Source organism: Etheostoma cragini, chromosome 6 (assembly GCF_013103735.1).
Source record: "Etheostoma cragini isolate CJK2018 chromosome 6, CSU_Ecrag_1.0, whole genome shotgun sequence".
Classification (NCBI taxonomy): Eukaryota; Metazoa; Chordata; class Actinopteri; order Perciformes; family Percidae; genus Etheostoma; species Etheostoma cragini.
Genome location: NC_048412.1, coordinates 13,394,277 through 13,418,254, shown reverse-complemented (window position 1 = coordinate 13,418,254; position 23,978 = coordinate 13,394,277). Strand labels below are relative to the sequence as shown.

The window sequence follows — 23,978 nt, the reverse complement described above, 5'->3', positions numbered from 1 at the left end:
CTAAGTTAATTGTCAGGGTTGCTCCATAATCATGTGAAAACTGTACCACTTTACACAAAGACAGAAAAACTGAGAAAAGTAACCCCTTGCCCCCTTTATTGTTTTGTGTTTATTATGACCACGCATGCTAAGAATTACACTATGTACTTTGTCTCCCTCTTATGAAAAATAGTGCAAGTTACATGTTTAATCTGAGAAACTACAAACACACAGACGCATTCAAAAGTGAACTTAAACCGAGCCATTTTTCCATGCACAAAGGTAAGTGGAAGAAATCAAGTATGGTAAAAAAAAAAGTTTACTTTTAATCTGAAGGCCAGATTTGATATAGAACAAACCCTCTTGATTTGTCCTAGCCTGTGGTATGCTAGTTGTGAAACAGTGAGCTCTTGCATGACACCTCATTCAGGTAAAACAGGAATGTGCTGGCGGGGGCAGACAGCCTGAGGAAACGGGGTTGAACAGGGCAACTGCAACACACCAAACTCTAAAAGCTCAACATTTAGCAGAATAATTCAGATTCCTTGCTTTGCATGTAGTTTACTGGGCTTTGTCGAGTAGGTGTTTTTTTCTACAAATAAGAAATTGTTGAATCTATATTCAGAACAAATCATATAATTTCCAGAATTTAGAACAATTCTGTTGATGCTGTCCGTCTTACTCTCTGCTGTTGTAATCTGTTGACAATACATTTGTGAAGTGCTCACAATAGTTTTTCATCTTTGATGCACATTGCAAGCGTTAAATTACATATTTCTTAGTTGGCAGTTGCAACAACATAACTGTCGTCTTAAAGAACCTTTTAAGACTGATATACGTTATAGGTTTATATATTATCACTAATTTGACCCAATGTTCAGGATGAGACGGATTTTGTGCACAGCTTCCTCCCTTTGCAATAAATGATGAAGACCACCCCCAGGATTCTATTTCCTTTTAGTCAGAACCAGCCAAACAAGTTCTTTCTTTTGCTGAGGGCGGAAAAAGTCTGCCTGGTATAACACAGTGACCTCAGGGAGATGAGCCTGACAACAATAATCCAAAGAGATAAAGAAGAAAGTAGGCTAAAAACACAGCATTGGAAAACCATTCAAAGGACAGACATGTTGATATATGAAAGAAAATAAGTGCAAAACAAATGGCGCTGCATGACTAGATTATTTTTGGCTTGTCTGGAGAGAACAAAAAGATCGGCACAAAGCTCTGGAAGCGTTATTACCTATTTCCTTTAAGGTATAATGAGAAAGAGATTACATAAAACACCTTGAAGATATTTTCTTGAATGCACCCAAAATGGCATAAACAAGCATGGAGATTTTTATTTTGTTAAAAACAAGACTTATCTGTGAATTAAAAAAAAAAAAAAAAAAAAAACTGTGGCCAAATGCCACACATGGTTAAAAAAAACACAGCAACATTGACATAAAAATATGTACATCAAAATATGGCTTAACAATGCAGTTTTTAGGTCAAAACATGCTTTTGAGGAGTCTAACTGGCAGGCGTTAATAAGCCCATGCATACATACATACATACATATTTACAGTGCAGGCGCAATGGCTTGTATAAACAATCATAGACAAGAATGAGGACGGTTATGTTCTACCACCGTATCTATCCTCTGGCCTGACTGCTAAGATTGCATGGAGTGTAGTAATGTTCTCTTTTCTGAAAATGACTTGAAACAACACTGCATACAAATACATAGAAACGGCCTTGTCTTTCCCTGTGTAAAAAAAACAATTGTTTCCTCCATTGGTCATTTGGTGGAGAGATAAAAAAAATTATATAAAAAAATAAACAACAAAAAAAGGTCAGTGAATTTAAATGACACCCCAATAGCAAACCTTAGCTAGACCCCTTTGAGCAGAAGTTCCACTACCCAGGGTAAAAGGTGCTCCACTCAGTAACAGCAACAACAAAAATGACAGCAGATGGGTAACATTGTCCATTTAGTTAGCAAAATCACTTGTCAGTTCAAGTACTTGTGTGTGTCTCTGTCCCCCTTCAGAGAAGAAGAGGAGCGCCTGAAGAGTCTGTTTCGGTGTCGTGGTAGGGCGAGTAGGGTGTGGTGGTGCTGGAGGAGTAAGCTGTGAGAGAAGGAACTTTATTCAATGCACTGAAAACACATTTCATGCACTAATGAAAAGTTTAACCATGACACTGACACAGTCACAGGCCACATAGTGAAAGTTGTGTACACACAAAGGGGTGTACCCTCATTCAAAGACATGTAACAGGACACCCCGTACTTTTAACTGGCTCGCCGCAGAACAACATCAGAAAAGAGTCTGCTGCTCAATAATCCATATGTAACCCAAGTTGTGTGCTAAAATTACATCATAAACCATGGGACATTATGTGGTATACATTTAATAGGACTTGATCTGCTGCTCTGGCAGGTGGTGTAGAATGACAGCTGAGCTGCAGGAGAGAATGAGCCAGATTGGTAAATGGGTGTAAGGTGGCAGATGAAGGGGAGGAGGGAGCTAATGAGCGAGGGATTGTAATATGCAAAGAAAAGGGAAGGAATGTGGGGCTTTCAGTGGTTAAAGAGTGGTGTTTTACTGGAGAGGATGTGAGAAAATGCCTGCAGATGCAGCAGGTACAATGGAATGCAAAGACCTGAGACCCACACACTGATTCACTGGTGTAGTAATTATACCTCAATGACCAGGACAAATGGAGACAGGATCTCCATCAGCACAATGTGAACAATTTTTGATAAAATGTGCAATATTTCTAACCACTACTCACACGCTTGTACACTCTGGTGGTGAAAGATTCTAGTAAGCAATCTAATCCTTAAAACTTAATTTCTCTCACGTGCCTTTACATCAACCCAAAGGAAGACACATATGTATCCCACAATGTACTCACTTCTCCCGCTGTAATGTCTCATTTTCCTCGCCAACTCATCTGATGGCGTTTGCTCGGACACTTTCACCTCTGGAACTGTGGAGATGGAAAAAAAAGACAAAATGAGCGCTAGTGAGACCAGGAGCTTCAACAGATATTAACGCACTCTCATTATAGAACTAATCTGGTCATCTCGGCTATTGTGCAATATGTTTAACGAGACAGCGTGTACCTGTGTCAACTTGTCTCAGATTAACCAATTATTGTGAGGCCATTGACTGATGTATTAGGGCTTAAAAACTATGAGCCATACAAAAACAGCTTGCCAACAGACACGGTGAGTCATTCAGGGAAAACAGATCAGATGATTGGTATATTTGGTGTGTTGCAGCCAGATGGTGGTGAGATTTTTTCATGTTTCATGTGGTATCTTATTAATATTCATACAGCAGTAAATATTTAAAGGTAATTGTGACGTGACATTCTTACAGTCACTGCTCATGAAAGTGTTGGTCATGGTTTCGTTGCCACTGTCAGGGAGAGTCCCGTCACTCCTCCCATTAGTACGCTGTCCTGTAGACTGATGGCTCTTGTTTCTCTTGCCCTTTCGCGTGCTGATGCGGATGACTCCGTGCACCAGCTTGCACTCTGCCTCCTGCTCCTCAAGGTTGTAGTCCTGAGCAATGCTGTAGATGAGCTCGCTGATCTCGTTGGTCTTGCGGGAGAACGAGGAGTCAGAGGTGCACTTGGCCAGCTGGTCAATCTGGTGCAGGGCGTAAAGCTCCAGCAGCTTCTTGGTGATAAGAGAGTCAATGTCTGTACCTGTGTCACTCAGGTCATCTAAGTCGTAGTCCTCACGGGATAACAGGCTGGTGTTGCTGACTGGCCGCTGGGTTTCCCCCTTGCCGGGTGTACGGGTTCGTTTGGGGGGAGCAACTTTATACTGTACTGTCCGACCCCCAATGCGCACATCAGGGTAGCGGAAGCTGTCACTCGTGGGCAACTTAGAGGGTTTGGTAGACTTGCTGGACTCCAAAGCCATGCCACAAGTGGGGTTGGTCACAGCTAAGCCATTAGGAGTTTGTGGCTCGCTGCTTGCTTTAGGAGGATGGTCTGTGGAGCTCTCATTAACAGGCACGCAGGGCTCTCGGCTGCCATAAAATCCACAGGTCAGTACACAGCAGATAAGTGCCTTACAGCCAGTCCAGCCGATGGAGGCGCAGGAGCCGCAGGCGTGTCTGCCGGTGGGCGTACCGTCTGCAGACCCAGGAATAAATCCTATAGTCTCAGAGCCCCGACCTTTGCCATTTCGCGGGTGGCCTCTGCTGCGGCCATTCTTGCATTCGGATTCTGAATACCGGATGTGATCAGTGTGGTTCTGATGTAGATGCTCCCCACGAGGATCCTTGTAGGAGTCTTGGCTGGCCGTGCTGTCCTTGGATTTAGTCCAAGATGGTCTGTGCTTTTCTGCTCTGGCGCTATGGCGTTGATGGTGGCAGGACACCTGGGGAGCCCCTGTGCTGTGGCCAGGCATGGCTCACAATACCTGGGACCTGGTGTGGGAGAAGCACGTTTAGAAATAATAGCCAGGTGTAAACATCCTCTTGTGTTGCATCACAGGGTTGCAGCACTAAACGCATCATAACACATTAAATTAACCTGAATTAAAGCGTTAGGTTGTTAACACTAGCTGCCAGTAGAGCAACTTCCCTGAAATTCTGAGAATGTAAATACACTGAGTGCATTGATTGCTGGCCTGTTAAGAATTTGACCCACTTTGTCGCGCTCTTGGTGCATGTTTGGACAACAGTACATGTGCAGAAAAACAGTTTACACCCAAACTTACAAAAAGTTCACTTACCGCATAGGAGGAAACGCTTGTGGTTGTCTTTTATCCCAGATAACTTGTTCGGCGAGCAAACCGCGGAAGTCTCACAGAGAAAAGTTCTGCTAGCGCTTCAAACAGAGAAAGAAAGACGGATTTCGACCGCCCACAGATTTCCAGGTGACTTCCAAGAAACAACAAACTTTGCAAACCTGAAGTCTGAAGCCTTAACCGAACAACGCAACTTGGCTCACTCGCGTCGTCTCCTTTTTTTTGTTGTAAAACTCAGTCTCGTGTTAGTCTTGTGTTGCCGTGAGTTTCCAATGTTTGGCTATTACCTGCGGCTACAGCTAATCCCAGATCCTACACCCACCCACAGGTGAGTCGTGACGTCATGTTAGGGCGGATATCAGAGGCAGAAGAAGGAAAGAGGAGGAAGGACAATGAAAGACAACAAGAGGACCAGTGAATAAATACAAAGAAAAATGGAAAAGAAAATGACACAATATTGTCAAATTGTTATTTAGTACCATGTGATGCTAAATAACTGATGGTGAAATTCTGCACTTTACATTGTGACAAATAGACTAGACATAAAGTACATACATATATGTATGCACACACATGCTGTGAACACACACACACGCGCGGTAGGTCTGACATGCACACAGAGGTGCACAGCTGCAGAGGCAGCAGGTGTTTTTACCAAGCATTATCTTTCATTCTGCCCTATTTTTCCTTTATGGAAACACTTTATCACCCACTCTTTGAACTGAAATAGTAGGGCCACCTCACCTGGAGAAAAATGAGCCTATGTAGCACTGCAGTCATAGTAAAACAGGGGCACAAAAAAGGGAATACATCCAAAGTTTATTTTATTTTGTAATTAATGCAAATATTTCATATCATACAGTAGATTTAATATCTATCCCTTTGAATATTGTAATACAGGTCACATTATGAATTCTAGCACAATAAAGATTGCATTTAAAGATTAATCGTAGTACTTATTATGCAATTTACTGGGTGCCTATGGATTTCAGTTTCTTAGGTCAATATACATTTATTATGTCAGTGAGCTATCTATATCATTCATTTTTCTGGCAGTCTTTTGCAGTATGTTAAGATATTTAATGTGATGACACGAATACCAAAAAACAAAGTTGACAGAAAATGAGAGTATGTTTTCAATGTATCCTTAGTATTATGTTTTTATGAAATGCATAATAAACACACAATGTAAAGGTCAATATAGAGTACAAGTGCCTCGACAACACAAAGGCACTTGGTTAGATTTAAAAGTGATAACTGCGGTATGTACAGGAAGCTCAAAAACATTAATTCTAAATCTAGTGGCATCTCACATCTACTTTAAATTATTCTATCTTCGTTAAAAGATCATAGGTTCACAGGTGACAAGGTTGTCAGCTGTGTGACCTGTGTGTCTGTAGGAAGCTGGACCATACAGGTGTCATTTTGCAGCTGGCGTGACAGAGGCAATCCTAAATGCCCTTGTGCCATGTTGCCTCTGTTATCTGCAGAGATGTGCCCCAGCCGAGGGTCTGAGTCAATCTCATATCGGTAGTGATATCCCTCCAGAATGTCCTGACATGCATCTCTCATTTCATTGATCCACTTCTTCATACCTTTGCGATTCAGGTAGAGCACAAACAGAAAGATCATGCCCACAAACCCCAGCACCAGCCCTAGGAAGACATAGGACGTCTGCAGAGTGAGGTCAGCCACCTCTGCTTGTACTGGAACATCACATCCGAGGGCACGGACACCGAGCCCTTGCAGCCAGGTGTCACTGAACCTTCTCGGTGAGGCACACCTTACAGCATCCACATCTACCTGAGCCATTGATTCATTCAGCCAGGCCACGAAGTTACTAATCTCACAGGAGCAGGTGTAAGGGTTGTCTCCGAGAAGGATCCGGATGTTCCCAAGCTTTTTCAGCTCTTGTAGAGTATCCTCCCTGAATGTCGTGAAGGCGTTGTGTGTAAGGTCCAACATCTCCAGATGGTTGATACCAGAAAAGCTTCCACTGTTGACAGCCATCAGAGAGTTGTTAGCGAGGAAGAGCTGCTGCAGGTCAGGAAGGTGGGAGAACATACCTGGGTGTAGCAGGCTGAGCTGGTTCCCAGAGAGGTCGAGGCGGAGGAGCCCCCTGAGGCCACCCCAGCGCAGAGCTGTGGTAAGGTCCGTCAGGGCGGTGAAGTTGTGCAGCGCGCGGCTGAGGTTGAGTTCCTGAAGGGGACTGCCGGGTATGCTGAGAGCTTGTGGATGGATGAGGGCCAGCTGGTTCTCACTAAGGTCCAGAAAGCGCAGGCTGATGAAAGCAGAGAAGCTGTGAGATGCCATCTCTGTAATCCTGTGAAGATGACTAACACTGTAACATCTGTCCTGAGACATTTTGTATTATTTTCATGCTTGAGGACAACTCACATCTAAACAAAACTGTCAAAGTAAAGCAATACAGACAACATTATTAACAGCATTTATTTATTGGATACACTTCAACAAATATGGTCATATTGTCCAAATATGGCTTAATGTACATGAACAAAACAAAATGAACACTGCCGTTCTCACCTATTATTGCTTAAAATGATGTTGGTGACATTCTCCAGCTCCGTAAAGGAATGTGGTCCAATCCAGTGTATATTATTCCCTGTGATGATGACAGTCTTTGCATATCCTGGAATACTTTGAGGCACCGTGAGCAAATCCTTAGAAACACATTTTACTGTGCAAGTGACGGCAAAACACTCACAGCCAAAAGGACACTCCAAGCACTGGTACGGTGCACAGAGAAGGATTCCCAAAAACACTCGGACTGCAAAAGCAAACATCCCCGACTTATAGTCAATTAAAAATAAAGATTAAAAAAACGAATTGAATTACAGCAGGAAAAAACAACAACAACTCAATTGCATGTGAATTAACAAATCAAATTCTAAACACAGATTTTGTTCTAACAAACTAATCAAATGCTTTAGAGGCAGCAAAGAGTGCTCCAGCATCAGCCCCTCCTCATGTGCTCCACTATGGATATAAAGGTTGATGCTAGTTCATATCAGCAGAATCCGCTGGGTGGAAAAGGTACGTGGTTCCCTTAAAGGTACAGACAACGGTTAGAGCATCAGCCAGTGACCTACACCACAGTCTGCCAGGGGAGACTTAAAAGGCTTTGTATACAGCTCATCCAAAAGTAAGTTATAGAAACAGAATTATCAAACTGATAGAGACATACAATAATAAAGAACACTCTTTTGGGTACATAGCTTAATACAACAAATCAATAAAGATCATTTTATGTGGTATTTCAGCATGAGGATGAACCGTTAGAAAGCCTTTTGTCTGGAGAGAAGCAAAGAATATACTCACGTTAAAGGTTAAAGTAAACATCTTACATTGTCTTTATATAACAGAGGAAAGAGGAGGGCATTTCTTACAACACAATACCACTTTTCTGCCAAATGGGTCCTACATAATGTCTATCTTTGGTTGTGATTTGTATGTCTTAGACAAATAATTGATGAATACTTTTAGCATTAAGATTATGTGATCCATTTTTGTAGCGATTCATTACTGAAATGTACATTAGCCAGTCCGGAAACACATTCATCACTGCCATTCATGAAAAAGTACATCTCTGGATTTAGCAGTGTTGCTCCACTGTGGTGCAACACTCTTATAATATGAAGAAAAACACAGAGCCCACTGTGTGAAAAACAGTAAATGTGGATTTTGAAGACATTGTAGCTTACTCACCTTACCGAATCATAAATATTTTGTAAAAAAAAAAAGATCTTTACTTTTGAAACATATTGATTTCAAAACTACACACTAACAGCTAGGCTTTACCCATAAATACCCTTTTAGAAACTAGATCACTAACACACAATGAAGTCCCTCATGTGGACTTTATGTGCAAACAAACGTCCCGTCAAAACACACCACCGTCATTCACGTCTACAGCCAATAACAACGTATAAAGTATAAGCATGAGTCTGTAAGTCATCCCGTTGGACTGCTCCCTCCACTACTGTAGGTTGAAAGTTAGGATGAACGTTCCGAGGACTCCGCACAGCATGAAAAAGGGTAGCCAGGTCTTGAGGAAAGCTGCGAAGCTGAAGGATACAGAGAGGGTAATGTGTGTTAGAGTAGTCTTTAACACCTAGACACAGTAAATAGAGTGTGTGTGGCAGAGGGGGTAAAACACCCTCTCTTGTGTATTTTAGACAGACAAGAACGCGCAAGGCCCACAGCTCCTCTCCCTCCTCCTGAACACACCGCGGCCCAGCGTGGGTCCTACTGTCCTCTCCATCCAGCTGGCGCAGGTGACCTTCAGTGATGACACAGAGGGGAGCGCCGCCGTCAATGATGAATTACACGACTTGCCTCCTGTGCCGTGGAAGTGTATGTGCAGAGGCAGCACAAACTGGTGTCTCTATGTCGGTCAGCGGAGAATAACAATGGCGGTTCTCTGGGCCATATGTCTCCTAATGCTCACAAGCGTCCAGCAGCAAAGCAATTTAAAAAGACTGTACATGCTCTGTATGTGTTTAAGACCTGCTGGATGGCGGAGGGGAGAAAGTTTTGTGTGTGTGTGCGTGTGTATGTGTCTGGGGGGTAGGGGGTGGAGATGGACGGGGAAGAGGGTTTGATATAAAAATGTGTTCAGTAACTTGAAATGTATGTATTTTCTTGTATGACAATAAAAAAAATCGATGACACAAAAATTACTGTTTACACGTAACTTATAAACTAGAGTTGAGCGTATCCAAATTTTGATACTGTCAAACCTCCTCTCTATTTTACCGCGGTCTACGGTATTATTGTGAAATTATGTCGTAAGGCTCAGAAGGCGTCACCAAACTGTTGGCTTGTGCCCACACCGTTCAGAAACTGAAAACCAAACACTAATACTGAAACGCCTCTCCCTTCTCATTAGGTCGGAACCCGAAATGCTGCCAAACTGCAGAAGTCGTGTTGTTCTTCGAGACCAGGTCACTCTGTGCGCGACTCGCCCCCCTTTTCCTCACTGTCACGTGATGACAACCACAGAATTCTTTGGCAATAAATTATATAAATAAGTTATATTTCATATTTAATCCTTATCTCCTATATAAGTGCATTGCATTTTTTTTGAGGATGGTATTGAAACTGAAACTGTTGCTATTTCTAAGACCCTGCTGTATACCGTATTACCGCCTAACCCTATTATAAACATGCTTCAGATGCGTTTAGCCCAGTACTGTTGGCAACCATATTTTCCCACTGCTAACACGTGATGCTCCTACTGCCTCTTCTGTCTTCTCAGAATATATTGTACCACAACCTACTGTATGTCCGTCTGTCCTGGATAAATAATCCCGCCTGTATCTTTTTTCCCATTAAAATGTACCTATCCAAAGTGGGCTTTAAGGAACGGGGCTTGTACAGATTGTTAAGCAGTTTGAAGCAAATTTGTGATTTTGAAATTGTGGACTATATCAATTAAAATGTATTTGATTTGATTGAACCCATGTAACTGACATGTTTTCAGCTGTAACTAAATCACAGCGTGGATTAACCATCAGGGTTGGTAGTTCAATCTCAGGATGTATCTGTCAACATACAAGTGTCCTTGACAAAGCTATTTTACCCACATAGTGTCTGCCAGATGATAGTAATTTAATTATAATGTAATTTAAGATAAATCTGATAAATGTTAAAGTAATTGTTGTTTTATAAACGACGTGGTGTTCAAATATTACTGCCCAATGTGGTGCACTGCATGCTAAGTTATGTCCAAATGGGAAAAGAAGATCCCACTATCATTATAGTATTAATCCAAGATGTTTACCTGGAATTTCTACATGGTTCTATATGTTCTGTGTCCTACCGTGTTTTTTCATGGTGATACAAATGGCCATACTGAGGCTAAAATATTTACCTCACATGTTTCCCATGAACAAATGACAGTGCACAAAGTTTCAGCATGTTCCAGGATGTGCTGTTGTCGTAGTGCATTAGGTTGAGGGCCATGGCGACGTGGGAATGGCAGTTATCTAAGCACAGATTGTGCTTCAACAAAACAGAAAAAAGTGTTATTAGTATCTGATATACAATGTAGAAATATGTGTATCAAAAATCCTAAACATCATCTTACCGGCCTGCATTTGTATTCCTCAGATGCGTCACTCACGGCTTTGTCCCACGTAGCAGCACCATTGCCACACACTTTATCCACATCAAGCTTCCAATACCTACAATATTAGTTATCAATTAATGTATTCATATAAATGTGTGTATAATTAGGGCTGAAATACTATTGAAACACAATATTTTAATTAATGCACTTACTTGGTTGGTCTACCAAAGCCCATATTATCTTCCTGAACAAAAAGCCAAAATTTAAACAATTTAATAAAACATACAATGAATACATAAATTTATGCTTTAAGTTGTATTGGAATTTTGCTCTTCCTGCAACTCCAATTAACAATTCAACAGCGTTACTACACACCAGCATCTAGCTGAAAAATACATACATTTTGAGTAAAAAGAATAAAGGTAATATTTACCGAGACAAAGTATGATCCTGCAAAATCTCGTATGATTCCAGAAGAGGTGCATATACCCATGTGACCAATGAAGGGGAACACCCACCTGCAGGATGCACCCACAAGACAACATTACATCGATACACTGATTGAGCATTAGAATACAAACAACAGAGTACATTCAATGCAGTTATTTACTAAAAGGTAATACATTACATGAGATTTAACCTATTTTAGACAGTCAGCAGCTAACATATACCTGCTTCGATCATTTTATCTGACGTTAGCAAAATAACAACCTGCTATAACATTACACGCTAAGCTAGCAAAAAACACGAGATGTGTTAGCTAGCTTCTTACGTTAAAATTGGAATAGGCGTCCAGACAATGCAGTACGGGTAGCGGCTGTTTTTTCTGTCGCTTTTTAAGAAATCTCCGTGGTAGTTCATAATTATGTCGGTTTCGTCCACCTCCGCCATCACAGTCTGGAGTGACATGAGAGGACAGTGACGCATAGGCTCCAGGCGACGTGGGAGCGGAAGCGCGCAGACGTCGCTAACCAGATGAACAACTGACTCTCGGTCATTAAACGCAACACCGTTCATTTGAATGGGTGCGTCGACTGCGTTTGCTTACCGTGTTTTTATTCGGTTGTCGTCAAAGTTTCTACCAAAAGAAAAATATTATTTTTCTCTTTTGTAAATTGTATTAAGCCTTCAAGTATTTCTTATTAGGCCTACTTGTTGCAGGATGATGATGATGATGATAAGAATTACTAACATAAAGGCAATAGTCAACAACATAAATTTATAGAATAGGAACTAAAAATAAAAATGTGACAAAAGATACTATAAAGAAATACCGTAACAAGTATGTTCAATATAATTGCCGGTCTGAGTATTTCACAATCTGCTCAGTTACTGGGATTTTCACGCACGACCATTTCTAGGGTTTACAAAGAATGGTGTGAAAAAGGAAAAACATCCAGTATGCAGCAGTCCTGTGGGCAAAAATGCCTTGTTGATGCTGGTGAGGTCAGAGGAGAATGGGCCGACTGATTCAAGCTGACAGAAGAGCAACTTTGACTGAAATAACCACTCTTTACAACCGAGGGATGCAGGAAAGCCTTTGTGAAGCCACGACACGCACAACCTTGGGGCGGATGGGCTACAACAGCAGAAGACTCCACTGGGTACCACTCATCTCCACTACAAATAGGAAATAGAGGCTACAATTTGCAAGAGCTCACCAAAATTGGACAGTAGAAGACTGTAAAAAATGTTTTCTGGTCTGATGAGTCTCAATTTCTGTTGAGACATTTAGACAGTAGAGTCAGAATTTGGCGTAAACAGAATAAGAACATGGATCCATCATGCCTTGTTACCACTGTGCAGGCTGGTGGTGGTGGTGTAAGGGTGTGGGGGATGTTTTCTTGGCATACTTTAGACTCCTTAGTGCCAATTGGGCATCGTTTAAATGCCATGGCCTACCTGAGCATTGTTTCTGACCATGTCCATCCCTTTATAGCCCATCCTCTGATGGCTACTTCCAGCAGGATAATGCACCATGTCACAAAGCTTGAATCATTTCAGATTGGTTTCTTGAACATGACAATGAGTTCACTGTACTAAAATGGCCCCCACAGTCAACAGATCTCAACCCAATAGAGCATCTTTGGGATGTGGTGGAACGGGAACTTCGTGCCCTGGATGTGCATCCCACAAATCTCCATCAACTGCAAGATGATATCCTATCAATATGGCCAAGATTTCTAAAGAAGGCTTTCAGCACCTTGTTGAATCAAAGCCACGTAGGCAGTTCTGAAGGCAAAAGAGGGTCAAACACAGTATTAGTATGATGTTCCTAATAATCCTATAGGTGAGTGTAAATGGCTACTTTTTAATGTTGAATGGGCATGTGTTGTTTATATCAACATTATTCAAACATCTACAAATTGTTAGTTTTCTCATTACTGTACAGTATATGGGGCACGAGATTCCTCCCTAACTACTTATGCTTGTGATATACTGTCCTCATATGTGTTGCCCAACAGTCAGCAAAAGCAGGAAGTAGAGCAGACACTGATGAATGAGCAGGATATCCAGGCTCATACCTTAGCCTCACCTACAGTATATCTTCCCAGCCTAGTTAGTAGTGTCAGCACAGCTGTATCTGATGTGTAACTGTTACACTAAAAGGACACACAATTCATCATTAGTGTTACCATATAAAGAACAAAAACAAGAGAATAGAGATATGTTCAATAATTTCATTCTTTACTTTGTTTGCAACCAAGGTTATTATGGAGTCCGCAAAGAAAACATAGTATCTCGAATTAATTAACAAAATAGAATACATGGAAGCAGAGTGTTGCATTTTGTCAATGAGGACCCATTGCTTACATTTACCCCATGTGAGGCATAGGAGACCCAAGGAGCTGTTCTCTTAGCAACAGTTAGGATGGCTCTGTGTCATTTTTTGCCCACAAATATGGTCAGAGATGCATCATGCAATCAGGACTGAACACCTGACTGCAGCAGAGGAATAGTGCTGGAGCCACTCGGCAAGTAGGAAGGAAACCTATAGCCACCAAAAGCGGCGAGTTGCCAAAAAACAAAAATTAGCATCTGTGTCCCACTTACACCCAACAGAAGTTTCACACTGACATTTAAGGCCAAAGGACATTTGCATTTGATGGGATTTTAATTGATATCCAAAAACTGAATGACGTTGTTTTTTATATCACTAATGTTTCTCTAATATCTTGTTGATCTTGTCAACAATTTTTTGTAGTAAAACGTCCTAACTAAATTGAGAACAGTACGCCAAAATTATGTTTCAATGAAACAAAAAAACAGATATGAATCCTAGGCCATTGAAATGACAAGCTTTGGCAGAAGAAACCACTTTTTTTTCTGACAGTTATAAACAACAACAAAAAGTTTATAAATACATTTCGTTAGAGCAACAGTACAACTTCCACAACTCGGAGAGTGACAATTCATTCTAGGCTTCCTGTGATCAAAACCCCAACTGAAAATATGACCTAGTCTAACTCAGAATGAATGACTTGGGTGTGCAGCCTTTTTTAAATGAGCGGGCACTAAGACTTTTAGCTCCAACTGCAGAGCAGACAGGAGATGCAACAAAGCACCGTCTTCTGGTCTGCGATCCGATCCTCCATGGAAGTCACTGCGACTGTGTGGCCTGACTGACCTCAAAATAGGTCGTCAGAGCACAGGCTTCTCTTACGTGTTGTGTGTCTCTCCAACATGAACCTGAGGAAGGATAAGTGCTGAACTCCTCCTTCTTCGCGAGAAACTGGGGAGTGATGTGGAAGGTGCTCTCCTCAAAAGATGTCCCCCTGTCAACACTGGGTGGAAGGTGAGGCTGAGATAGGTGCTTAAAAGGGGGTGAGATGGGTGTCTTCTCCACCCTCCGTGAATTCCTCTCCCCAAAGTGGTCTCCACCAGTCCTCTCTTTGGACAGGGGAGGGCGATGCATAGTGCAGAGATGTGACAAGACATTCACTCAATGTTTCTGTCAGATTGGGGGGTGGGGAGAAATTAAGATTCAAAACAGGAGCTAGGAGAGTGCTTCGCTTCCTACAGCCATTCTCTAGAATGGCTGACAGTTTCTTTAGCTTGGCCGACACTGTACTTGTCCCTCTGAACTGTCTTCGTCATCTGAGCCATCCGGGCCGACGCCATGCAGGCCGACGCCACGCAGGCCTGTGATGCGATAGCCCATGTTGAGCAGCATTACCTCCAGCGGATCAGCGTTCATACGTCGCTGGTTCGCCTGAGCAGCACTCTCCATGTCCTCAACCACTCGCCCGTTCTCAGTCTCTGTCTGTTTCATGAGAAAGGGACACAGAATCAGCCGTCAGATGTTTGTACATCAAATGAACTGAGATCACATTTTGAGTGACAGTCGCTCAGTAAAACAAAAATAAAAAACACAATCAATTAATGTACTGTTCCAATATGACCGATCCATACAACTTTTAAGAATCAGTACGATTTTGGAAACTATGACAAACAACGGCCACAACTTTCAAAATATGACAACATGTACAGAATATATTAATAGAGTTTCAGTTGTTTACCTCTGGTCTGGGGTTCCATAATCGAACCACAGGGTCAATACCACTTGTAGCCAAGAAGCAGTAGCTCGGGTGCGGCTGCAGGCAGTTGACTATGGACTCATCCCCCTGCAGGATTCTCACCAGATTAGTGGTCTCCTTTTCCCAGATAAAGAAGGAGCCATCATCTGAACCGCTGACAATGTATTGGCCTTTGCTGTAGAGAAAAAGTAACCCATCAGACCGTGTTCTCGGGACATGTCGTATTTAGTATCTATCGCAAAAAATTGCAACTGTTTTACATCAAACTTCTTTCTCAGAACACAAGTTTAACGTGTGAAACATTTCCCTCGTCTGATGTGAAAGGCATTCTGATATACAATTAAATGGGCACTGAGCTGTGTGTCTACTGACCTTCCAAAGAAGTTGGCCTCTTTGATATCAGTGGTAGTGTTGCAGTGACCACAGTATCTGTGCTTGTAGTCAAAGCTGCGCTCTCTCAGCACCAACTCATCTTCAGGGATGGACTCCTTCCGACTTAATGGAGTGGAGTGGAATCGAATGGAGCTGTTGAACTTCTTATCTTCTGCTGGTGAGGGGAACAAAACAAACTTATTAACAGAGTCACTTAGATACATTTACAAACAATCAAAGGCTGTCTTACACTTGAAACTGAAGGCTAACATTTATATGCATAGTTACACATATTGAAAACAGCTGTTTACTTATAGTACCAGTGTCTAAAACTGATTTGTTTTAGCTTGTGTAAAATTATCGGTTTCATTCTCCCAATTGAATATACATACTTTGTAAGTAAAGGAATTATCCAGTGGCAGTGTAGTCTGTGTGTTCATTTCAAGATCAAACTGTGTACATGATTATTTAACAAACGAGAGCTGCTGCAAATCAAAAGTACCAGTTCACTCTTTTCTACCTGTTTCTGTCTTGGTGAAGAGTGCTGCCTTGATATCTTTATCCAAGGAATCACAGGCACTACTGTGAGCCTGCTCTGGAAACTTTCCTTTGAAATCATCAAGACACTCCAGAGCTTCGGACACATACTTCAGCTCAAACAGACACCGTGCCAGCCTAAAATGAGCCTTCAGGTGACCAGGGTTTAGAGTCAGAGCCTTTAGGCAGTCCCTGAGAGCATCATAATGGTCTCCATCCCTGTGAATGACACATGTTAACGAACACTTGATAACTGCTTTTATAGCATTCAGGAGAAGATGATGGTGTCTGTTCAGTGATACAACGAGGCCTACCACTTGCGCTTCATGTATGCTGCTGCCCGGTTCCCATACAGCATGGCGTTGCAGCTGGCATGATGAATGCCTAAACTGTACAGCTGGATGGCCTGCGTCCACTGCTGATGTGCAAATGCATCATTAGCTTGCTGCTTTAACATCTCCAAGTGAGCCGGGAGCTCAGAAGAACTAAAACAAAATGAGCAAAGTAAAACATAACTCAAGTGTGTCCATGCTCATCTTTAAATATATCATTGGAGGCTCATTTTCCTATTCATACTTGTTTATTTTGTGTTTCTACTGGGACACAAGGTACACAAGGCTGCTGATCGGATGTCTCTGACACACCCACAAACGCGAAAAACCACACACACACACACACACACACACACAGAGACAATTCCCAAGAAACATGGCGTTTAACTCGCAAACCGAAGCATAACGATGCACACCATTTTGCTATTGAACGTTCCCCTGTATTTTTTCTCTGTCTGAAACACTCCGTTTTGGTGTCTCTCTAAGCCCCCCCCCCGCCAGTCTGCTCTGATTGGTCAGTGTTTCCAGGTCCGCACTGCACATCTGCACTCTCAGAGTTTCTGCACCATCATTGCAGCCGGGGAAGGCCAGTAAGAGCACTTTCTACCTATGTATGGTATTGCGACATTGCCAACACTACCGTACGAAAGTCCTGATGGCTTGTTTAAAAGCCCAGTTTTTTTTTTTAATGAGGCCTGTGTACATTTCTTTGTGGATTGAGCGTTTTTGATACTTTAACAGTATTTATTTATTTCCTTTATAAATATAAAATACATTAAAATCTTGGTTTTTAAAATCTAGGACCTTTAAGAAGTCTGTGTAGGAAAAAACAATCACTGACAGGGTGAGAAAACAAACCTAGAGTGCATCTTGCTTCCAGCAAATCGAATATGGCTGGTCGGCAAGAGAATTCCATTGGAGACGCCATTGGTTGTCTTTCCGTTCTGTACATCTCCTGGGAAGCCAAAGTTTCAGAAACCACCAATACATCTAGAGATACGGTACTTTATGTACCTTTTTGAGGCACCATTCAAGATCTTTTGATAATAAAATATATGACGTCAGACCTACCTGCTGCTGACTGGCACGTTTTTGGAAGCAAGAAGGTGTATGGCCTCTGTTTAAATGTCAAGTCAAACAGATACACCTAGAAGAACCATAATCATTAACAAATAAAGTAAATGCTTTAAACACAGAAACAACTTAATAACTCTCTTGACATTCCCTGTGTTCTAAGATGCAATACCTGTTCACCACCCATGTTAACTAGTAGCTCGGTGCCATCAGGACTGAAGGTGACATAGGTGGCCACCAGGACCCTCAGGCGATTATTGTAGTCTGGGAGTTTCACTGGCAGGTGCCCTGCAGCATTCAAACATAAGGTAATGTTATACAACCGCATCCTTCACAGTCACTTTCAACCTGCACATTTCCTGTCATTACAACACAAATGTCCCCATTACATACATTTAATACCAGACAATTCAACCACATATGCACCTGCAACATAATACTGTCCAGCTCCATCTGGGATGGGCTTCTGTCTTTCACAGAATGTGTGCACAGCTGCTGATGTGCTCTGAGTCATAGATTTCCTGTGTAACAAAGAAAAGAAAACTTGTTAAAATCTGGAATGGGGAATGTACTACCTTTGAGTGGTTTGGAAATAAGTATTATATAGAATGACTTAAAAAACTAAATCAACCTGTAGTTGTTAATCATCCTGATGTCATAAAGGCGAACAAACGGCCCGTTGGCTCCCACTGCCATGTAGTTGTTGTCCCGTGGGTTGACAGCTAGACACTTGGCCTCAACCAGCTGACCACAGAACTCCGTCAGGTCAATAAGCACCTCTGAGCGCTTACTGCTCTCCCTCAAGTCATATTGTCTGCAAATGACAAGGAGAAAGTAGACACATTACCTGTAGCAACATTAGGCATGGGGTAACTTTTGACTTAACTAAAGGATTAAGGTGAAATCAGGATTGGATTCTTACCTGATGATGCCATCCTCCGCAGCACTCCAGAAGGTGTTTGGCCACATGGGTGCTGTGGCGATGCGTTTGACTCTGTTCGTATGATCAGAAAACATATGGATGGTTTCCTTCACCGTCAGGTCGTGCACATGCACCTTTGTGTCGGCTGCACCCGTTATTAAAATTCTGTCTCCAGAGTGAGGGAGGAACTGTATGGACACAAAAAAACACCAGAATGAATTGATAAGTATAGACACAATGTTTTACAATGGCTTCTTTTTCAAACACATTGTACTCTGATTATTGCCAGTAGATCAAGGGATTACTAAGGTGTTTACACAGAGTACTTAAACAACAATCCATTGATATTCCCTCTTTTCAGTGATGGAGTACTTAAGTCCGGGTAAAAACTCTAATATCTGGACTTGTGACTTGACTTGGACTTGCGGACTGATGACTTGTATTTTGGACTTCGGACTAAAGCATTCATGAAAAAAAAGGTTATACACATTTGATATAAGATCTTACACTTTCCCTATTCCCTCCAGTATTTGACCTCATTCCCAAACTTTCAGTCACAAAGCTACATTGGTTGGCCCCTGTTGTGATTTGTATATGGAAACGGTAATAAATCTTTGCCTTGGACAGCCTCAACATAGTCAAACGTACACAAAGATGACACTGATAAGCTTTTTTTGTGCATTTGGCAGCCTTTTCTATCATATTTTGCAGACTTACAAGTCTTACCAGACTAAGTTCTGTTATATTTTGTACGTATATTATTCCAACTAAGCCAGGGTGGCATGGGTGGGTTGTGTGTCTTCTTTTATTTATTTATTCCCTGTTTCTTTTTCTTTGCATTTTCTGTATAACTGGTTGTTCTCTGTAATTTTGCCTTTTGTGTCTTTTTTTTGTTTAAAATCTAAAACTGTACAAAAAGTCTATTTTCAAACTTGATTCTGATTTCAATAACATATGTTCTATATATGTATTATAAACTATGTTATATATATATATATACAGTAAATAAATAAACATGTACAAAGATGGTCTTCAGTCAAACAAGTCACTCATTACATGGCCAACAGTGCCACCTATTGTACCGGAAGTGTTGTTGTTTCATCAAGAACATTTTTAATAAATAAAAGGGTGAGGTGAAGCAGAGCAGAGTGTCTTACAAGCAGTGCATTTGCATTCAACTTTTACAGAATTTTACATTTTTATTGCTTTATGACTAGATTCTCATTGTGTACTTAAAGGAAGCCACTTTAAATGATTTCAGCCCCCTCTCCCTCCTGCCATTTAATGCATCCATCTTCCAATCAGTCCTCCTTACCTTTACAGAGAATATATTTGCTGCATGACCTGTGTGCATAGTTGTAAGCTTCTTGTGTTTGAATGGATCCCAGATGATGGCATGTTGATCATCTGAGCCAGAGGCCAGTAAACTGACAACAAAAAGAATTACCAGGACAAGTCAAGCAACATTTGTTTAGGCCCTTTACTACTAATGCCATTTAAAATCTTATACTGTGAAACGTGTTAAGATGTGCAATAGAGGACTCACTGTATACAGTTAGTACCTATATAGACCTTGGGGTTAGCCGTTTAGTCTAATACAACTAGATTTTAAATGTGCTGGATCCATTGCTGGTGGGTTTTCTTGCCAATTTCACCCCAAACTGAAGTTGTTGTTTTTTGGTAATTTAAATCAAATCCTCATTGAGCACTGAAGATGTCAAGTGTGAGGTAAATAAATAATTAAAAAGCCATTTTTTGAGGAATTTCAAACCATAACAGAGTAGTGAGAAATGATGGGCCTGTTGTATCATTTTTGGCATATAGAACAGCATACTAATTTTTATTTGGACATATAACCTGGCCATAATAGGCCTTCATGGTACATGCAGTGTGTACAATGTACCTAAGGATAAGACTATAGTTATATGGTGAGCTAAAGCAGCTAGTGATCCCAGATCAAAGACTAAAATTGTACATGAGGTGAAATCAATAAGACTTACTCTCCGCGTTCATTCCATTCCAAACAGTTCACACAGCCAGTATGGCCCTGTGAAGACAGATATTATAAAGTGTAAGAATATTTGATAATACACAGAAATATTTCTCTTTCACTTTTGTAAATAAATAATATAATTAGTTACCTGTGTGCGTAGACATAATATAAAACCATCATATAATTGAACACAGCCTTTCATGTAGCAGCAAAGTGGGTTATCTGCTTACATCTCAGCAGCACACTACACACATCATCATTTTTATTTTATGGAAGATAAAGTGTTGACGGTCAAGTTGTAAAAGTCTGGACAGAAATCAACTGATTTAATAACTATGCATTTGATTGAATACTTAACTGTGACACATGCACTGTGTGTACTTTTGTGATGCTGACTGGAACTTTAAATCAGGGCCGCGAGCGTCGACGTGCCTGCTGCACACAGGGCAGCCTGCTACTCTATGTATTCTTGTATATGTACACACTGCCTTTTGGTCTTTGCCTGAACTTTTGTAAATTATAAATAACTTATTTTCAATGAATTTCAAACTTCTGGACTACTTTTAGAACCTGCTTCATTGTTAATTTGTTGTGTAAATATTTAGTTTGAAATATTTAGAAAAAAATCACACCCTCTTTGTTGAAGGCATTTTATTTATTCCATACAAAACATAAAGATATATAAATGCAAAATGAGTGAATACAATAAGGGACGCTAAGCCCAGTTCTATAGATAAGTAACATTTTAAAATAATGAAACATACAATAATAATCCTTCTATATTATTTAATTTTCTAAAACCAAACGATATAAAAGCATTTAAAAAAGCAAGCAACAAAGCTTTCTTCTAAGGTTTATATTCAGATGTGTTTGGGTCTAATGACTCTAGAGACGGACTTTATAATCAGCTGTTTGTTTTCCAATATTATAAAGGTGAAACGTATTATTCTCCAGTTTTTATAGTTATTTGCAAGTCTATTTGCTCATGTTTGGAAGTAGAGTTTTCATTGCATCACTTTAATGTGTTACTTGGCTGTGAGGGGTGTGGGTGTGTTCAGAGAGTGAAATGTAGGATCACTGATCATTTAGAGGCTTGGACATTAATTTTTCTTGTTGCAGCCTGAGGTCACTGAAACTCTCTGGTGAAGATCAGACCCTTACAGAGAAGAGACTGACCATTAACAAATGTTAAATTTACAACACTGTTTCTTCATTATATAGGTCAGTGCCACGTGTCAGCTGCACCTTGTCCAGCTCACTGAGGAGATCCAGATGTATTGCTGTGGATAAAACAACTCAAAACATCCAACCTCTGGCCTGTTGGAGCCCTCAGCAGAAACACAACAGATCCTTCATCTACTATTCAATAAGCAACTAACCATGAACAAGCAAACCTGTTTGTAGTCTAATGTCTGTTGAAGATATACAGTATATAATTAAAATGTCTATAATGTAATACATGTGACGCCACGCACGCACACACACACAAACACACACTTGCTGTCACTGACCTGAAGCTCAGCCTCCAGTCCAAGTCTTTTGATGAAAGGGTCAGTGACATGATACACCCTTTGGAAGCCTGATGCTCTCTTGTCCTAAAGACATGAATCAGATTGTACATTAGAAAGGATCAAAACAAAATAAAAATAAAAAGACAAAAAAAAATGTGGTTAGCTTTTCTGGTTAGCCCAATTAAGATAGCTCATAGGATGCTCTTTCATTTGTTTTGACTCACTCTGATCTGCCGGTGCAGGATGTCTTTGGTGATGTTGACAGCAGTCATGGCCTCACCACGAAACATCAATTAGGGTCTGGGCTGGGGGTTGCAGGGGTCAGCGCTCAGTTGACATTCACGCTGTTTCTTTCGAGAATAAATCTAAAGACGTTGAAAACATAAAACTATGGCAGAAAACACAGGAAGGACATAATCACAAGACAGTGATTTTACGTTGGTTTAATGCCAGTCATAGAGCAACGGTAACGACAATGGATCAGCTGTTTTCACTGCTCACTTATTATATAATGAAACATAACAATAACATAGCAAAATGTGCTGGTCAACAGACTTTTATTTGCTCCCTTCAGTACCAACCACAGTGGGGTTGCTTCCGTCAACGAGCAACAAGGCATTAGCTAACTAAATGTTAGCTATGCAGCTCTGTCAGTGTTATAATCGGTTGTTTGGCAAAACACTGCCAATTATTTAAACATTAATGCATTGTTAGCCTACAAGAATCGTTAGCCAACTAGCATTATGCATCAGGCCCTTAAGAGACCTGCCGTTTACCAGGTAACGTTAGCTGGTTAGCGTATTTGCGTTACCTTGCTAGCTAAACAAAACGTCCACTTCAGGTAACGTCAACGTTAATATTTGCAACGCTTTAATTGTAATGCAGGACTGCATAAGAAATCTCACCGGTTTCCTTGAACTAAATAGGCTTCTGTCAAGAAATGTCCATTTAATAAACGTCAGAAATCACACTCTTTGTGAGTTTGTTGACAGGATTCTCGCTAATACCTTCTCTGACATGAACACAACCCTCCTCCCACTGAGCATACGCATGTTTGTTTCGCGAAAACAGATCAATCATTTCCGGTCAATGTTTATTTCAGAATAAAAGCATTTTCCCCATAAATCAGCGCGTACGCACAAATTCATAGTAAAGCAAACACAAAAAAAAATTCAGCTGCAAAAAATGTTAGTCTAAACCGTGTTTTATGTGATAATAAATACTAATTCCTCGGTCTCATCCAGAAATTTGCTAACTATTTGTTAAACCAACAATTTTGGTTTCTCCAAGCAGTTAGGACAAATTCCGTTTATTTTTGGACAGCAAGGAATAAAGTGAGACAGTAGCTTTATGTAAACATTGGTCACTGAGCATGAGAAAGAAGAAATGCATACAGCATGCATGTGTCCAGACAGATGAACAAGGGTAGTTCAAAGGTCTGTCCTTTAGTAGCAGCATTGGTGATTTGACTCGAGCATACGCTGGATATGCTGAGTCAAATTAAAACACCCGGATATTATATCTGAGGGTTGTTTTTGCACTGATGAAGAATTGTATGGAGATAATAAGATGTATCACAAGAACCAACAGAATTACTTATGGTAAAAAAAAACAAAAAAAACGGCAGCTCTTTAATTTCAGCTACGTTCATTTTTTTTTTTTTTACACAAGCTTTTCTTTCTCATCAACGAGGCAAACATCTTGAACTACTGTGATATTAAACGCTAAATATGTCTTGCAATAGTAATGTACCCAGAGTACACTGTTGTAATGACAGGAATTATCAGACTTAAGCCTTACAAGGAGGATTTAGTGTTCTACATAAGGCAGAACCTTGTTACAAGCATACGGATCGTTATTAATTGTGCATTGT

General features: G+C 40.8%; 4 protein-coding genes across 6 annotated transcripts; all 4 read right to left on the bottom strand.

Moving 5' to 3' along the window:
- Positions 1 to 1,374: 1,374 nt before the first annotated feature.
- kdf1a (keratinocyte differentiation factor 1a) lies at positions 1,375 to 5,089 on the bottom strand. Its single transcript, XM_034873713.1, has 4 exons — positions 4,721 to 5,089; positions 3,349 to 4,412; positions 2,881 to 2,955; positions 1,375 to 2,090 (listed from the first exon to the last, which is right to left on the bottom strand). The coding sequence occupies exons 2-4, from the start codon at positions 4,391 to 4,393 to the stop codon at positions 2,008 to 2,010; spliced, it is 1,203 nt and encodes a 400-aa protein (XP_034729604.1). The 5' UTR covers positions 4,394 to 4,412; positions 4,721 to 5,089; the 3' UTR covers positions 1,375 to 2,007.
- A 453-nt stretch (positions 5,090 to 5,542) lies between these two features.
- Positions 5,543 to 7,720, bottom strand: LOC117945966 (trophoblast glycoprotein-like). The gene is made up of 2 exons (XM_034873712.1): positions 7,280 to 7,720; positions 5,543 to 7,058 (listed from the first exon to the last, which is right to left on the bottom strand). The coding sequence occupies exons 1-2, from the start codon at positions 7,537 to 7,539 to the stop codon at positions 6,083 to 6,085; spliced, it is 1,236 nt and encodes a 411-aa protein (XP_034729603.1). The 5' UTR covers positions 7,540 to 7,720; the 3' UTR covers positions 5,543 to 6,082.
- A 267-nt stretch (positions 7,721 to 7,987) lies between these two features.
- LOC117945969 (transmembrane protein 222-like) lies at positions 7,988 to 11,843 on the bottom strand. Its single transcript, XM_034873714.1, has 6 exons — positions 11,599 to 11,843; positions 11,260 to 11,344; positions 11,039 to 11,070; positions 10,845 to 10,941; positions 10,629 to 10,759; positions 7,988 to 8,820 (listed from the first exon to the last, which is right to left on the bottom strand). Exons 1-6 carry the CDS (start codon positions 11,841 to 11,843, stop codon positions 8,733 to 8,735), a joined length of 678 nt encoding a protein of 225 aa, XP_034729605.1. The 3' UTR covers positions 7,988 to 8,732.
- A 1,650-nt stretch (positions 11,844 to 13,493) lies between these two features.
- Positions 13,494 to 23,176, bottom strand: wdtc1 (WD and tetratricopeptide repeats 1). Of its 3 annotated transcripts, none has more exons than XM_034873711.1 (16): positions 23,011 to 23,176; positions 22,330 to 22,493; positions 22,106 to 22,189; positions 20,602 to 20,648; positions 19,917 to 20,028; positions 18,602 to 18,789; positions 18,311 to 18,493; positions 18,106 to 18,200; positions 17,852 to 17,967; positions 17,677 to 17,752; positions 17,464 to 17,560; positions 16,588 to 16,758; positions 16,257 to 16,492; positions 15,737 to 15,908; positions 15,347 to 15,539; positions 13,494 to 15,090 (listed from the first exon to the last, which is right to left on the bottom strand). In XM_034873711.1, exons 2-16 carry the CDS (start codon positions 22,393 to 22,395, stop codon positions 14,878 to 14,880), a joined length of 2,049 nt encoding a protein of 682 aa, XP_034729602.1. In that variant the 5' UTR covers positions 22,396 to 22,493; positions 23,011 to 23,176; the 3' UTR covers positions 13,494 to 14,877. The 3 variants fall into 3 exon arrangements, with proteins under 3 accessions (XP_034729602.1, XP_034729601.1, XP_034729600.1); XM_034873710.1 differs by having other exon boundaries at positions 15,737 to 15,911; positions 23,011 to 23,175; XM_034873709.1 differs by having other exon boundaries at positions 15,737 to 15,914; positions 22,330 to 22,469; positions 23,113 to 23,130.
- Positions 23,177 to 23,978: the final 802 nt, after the last annotated feature.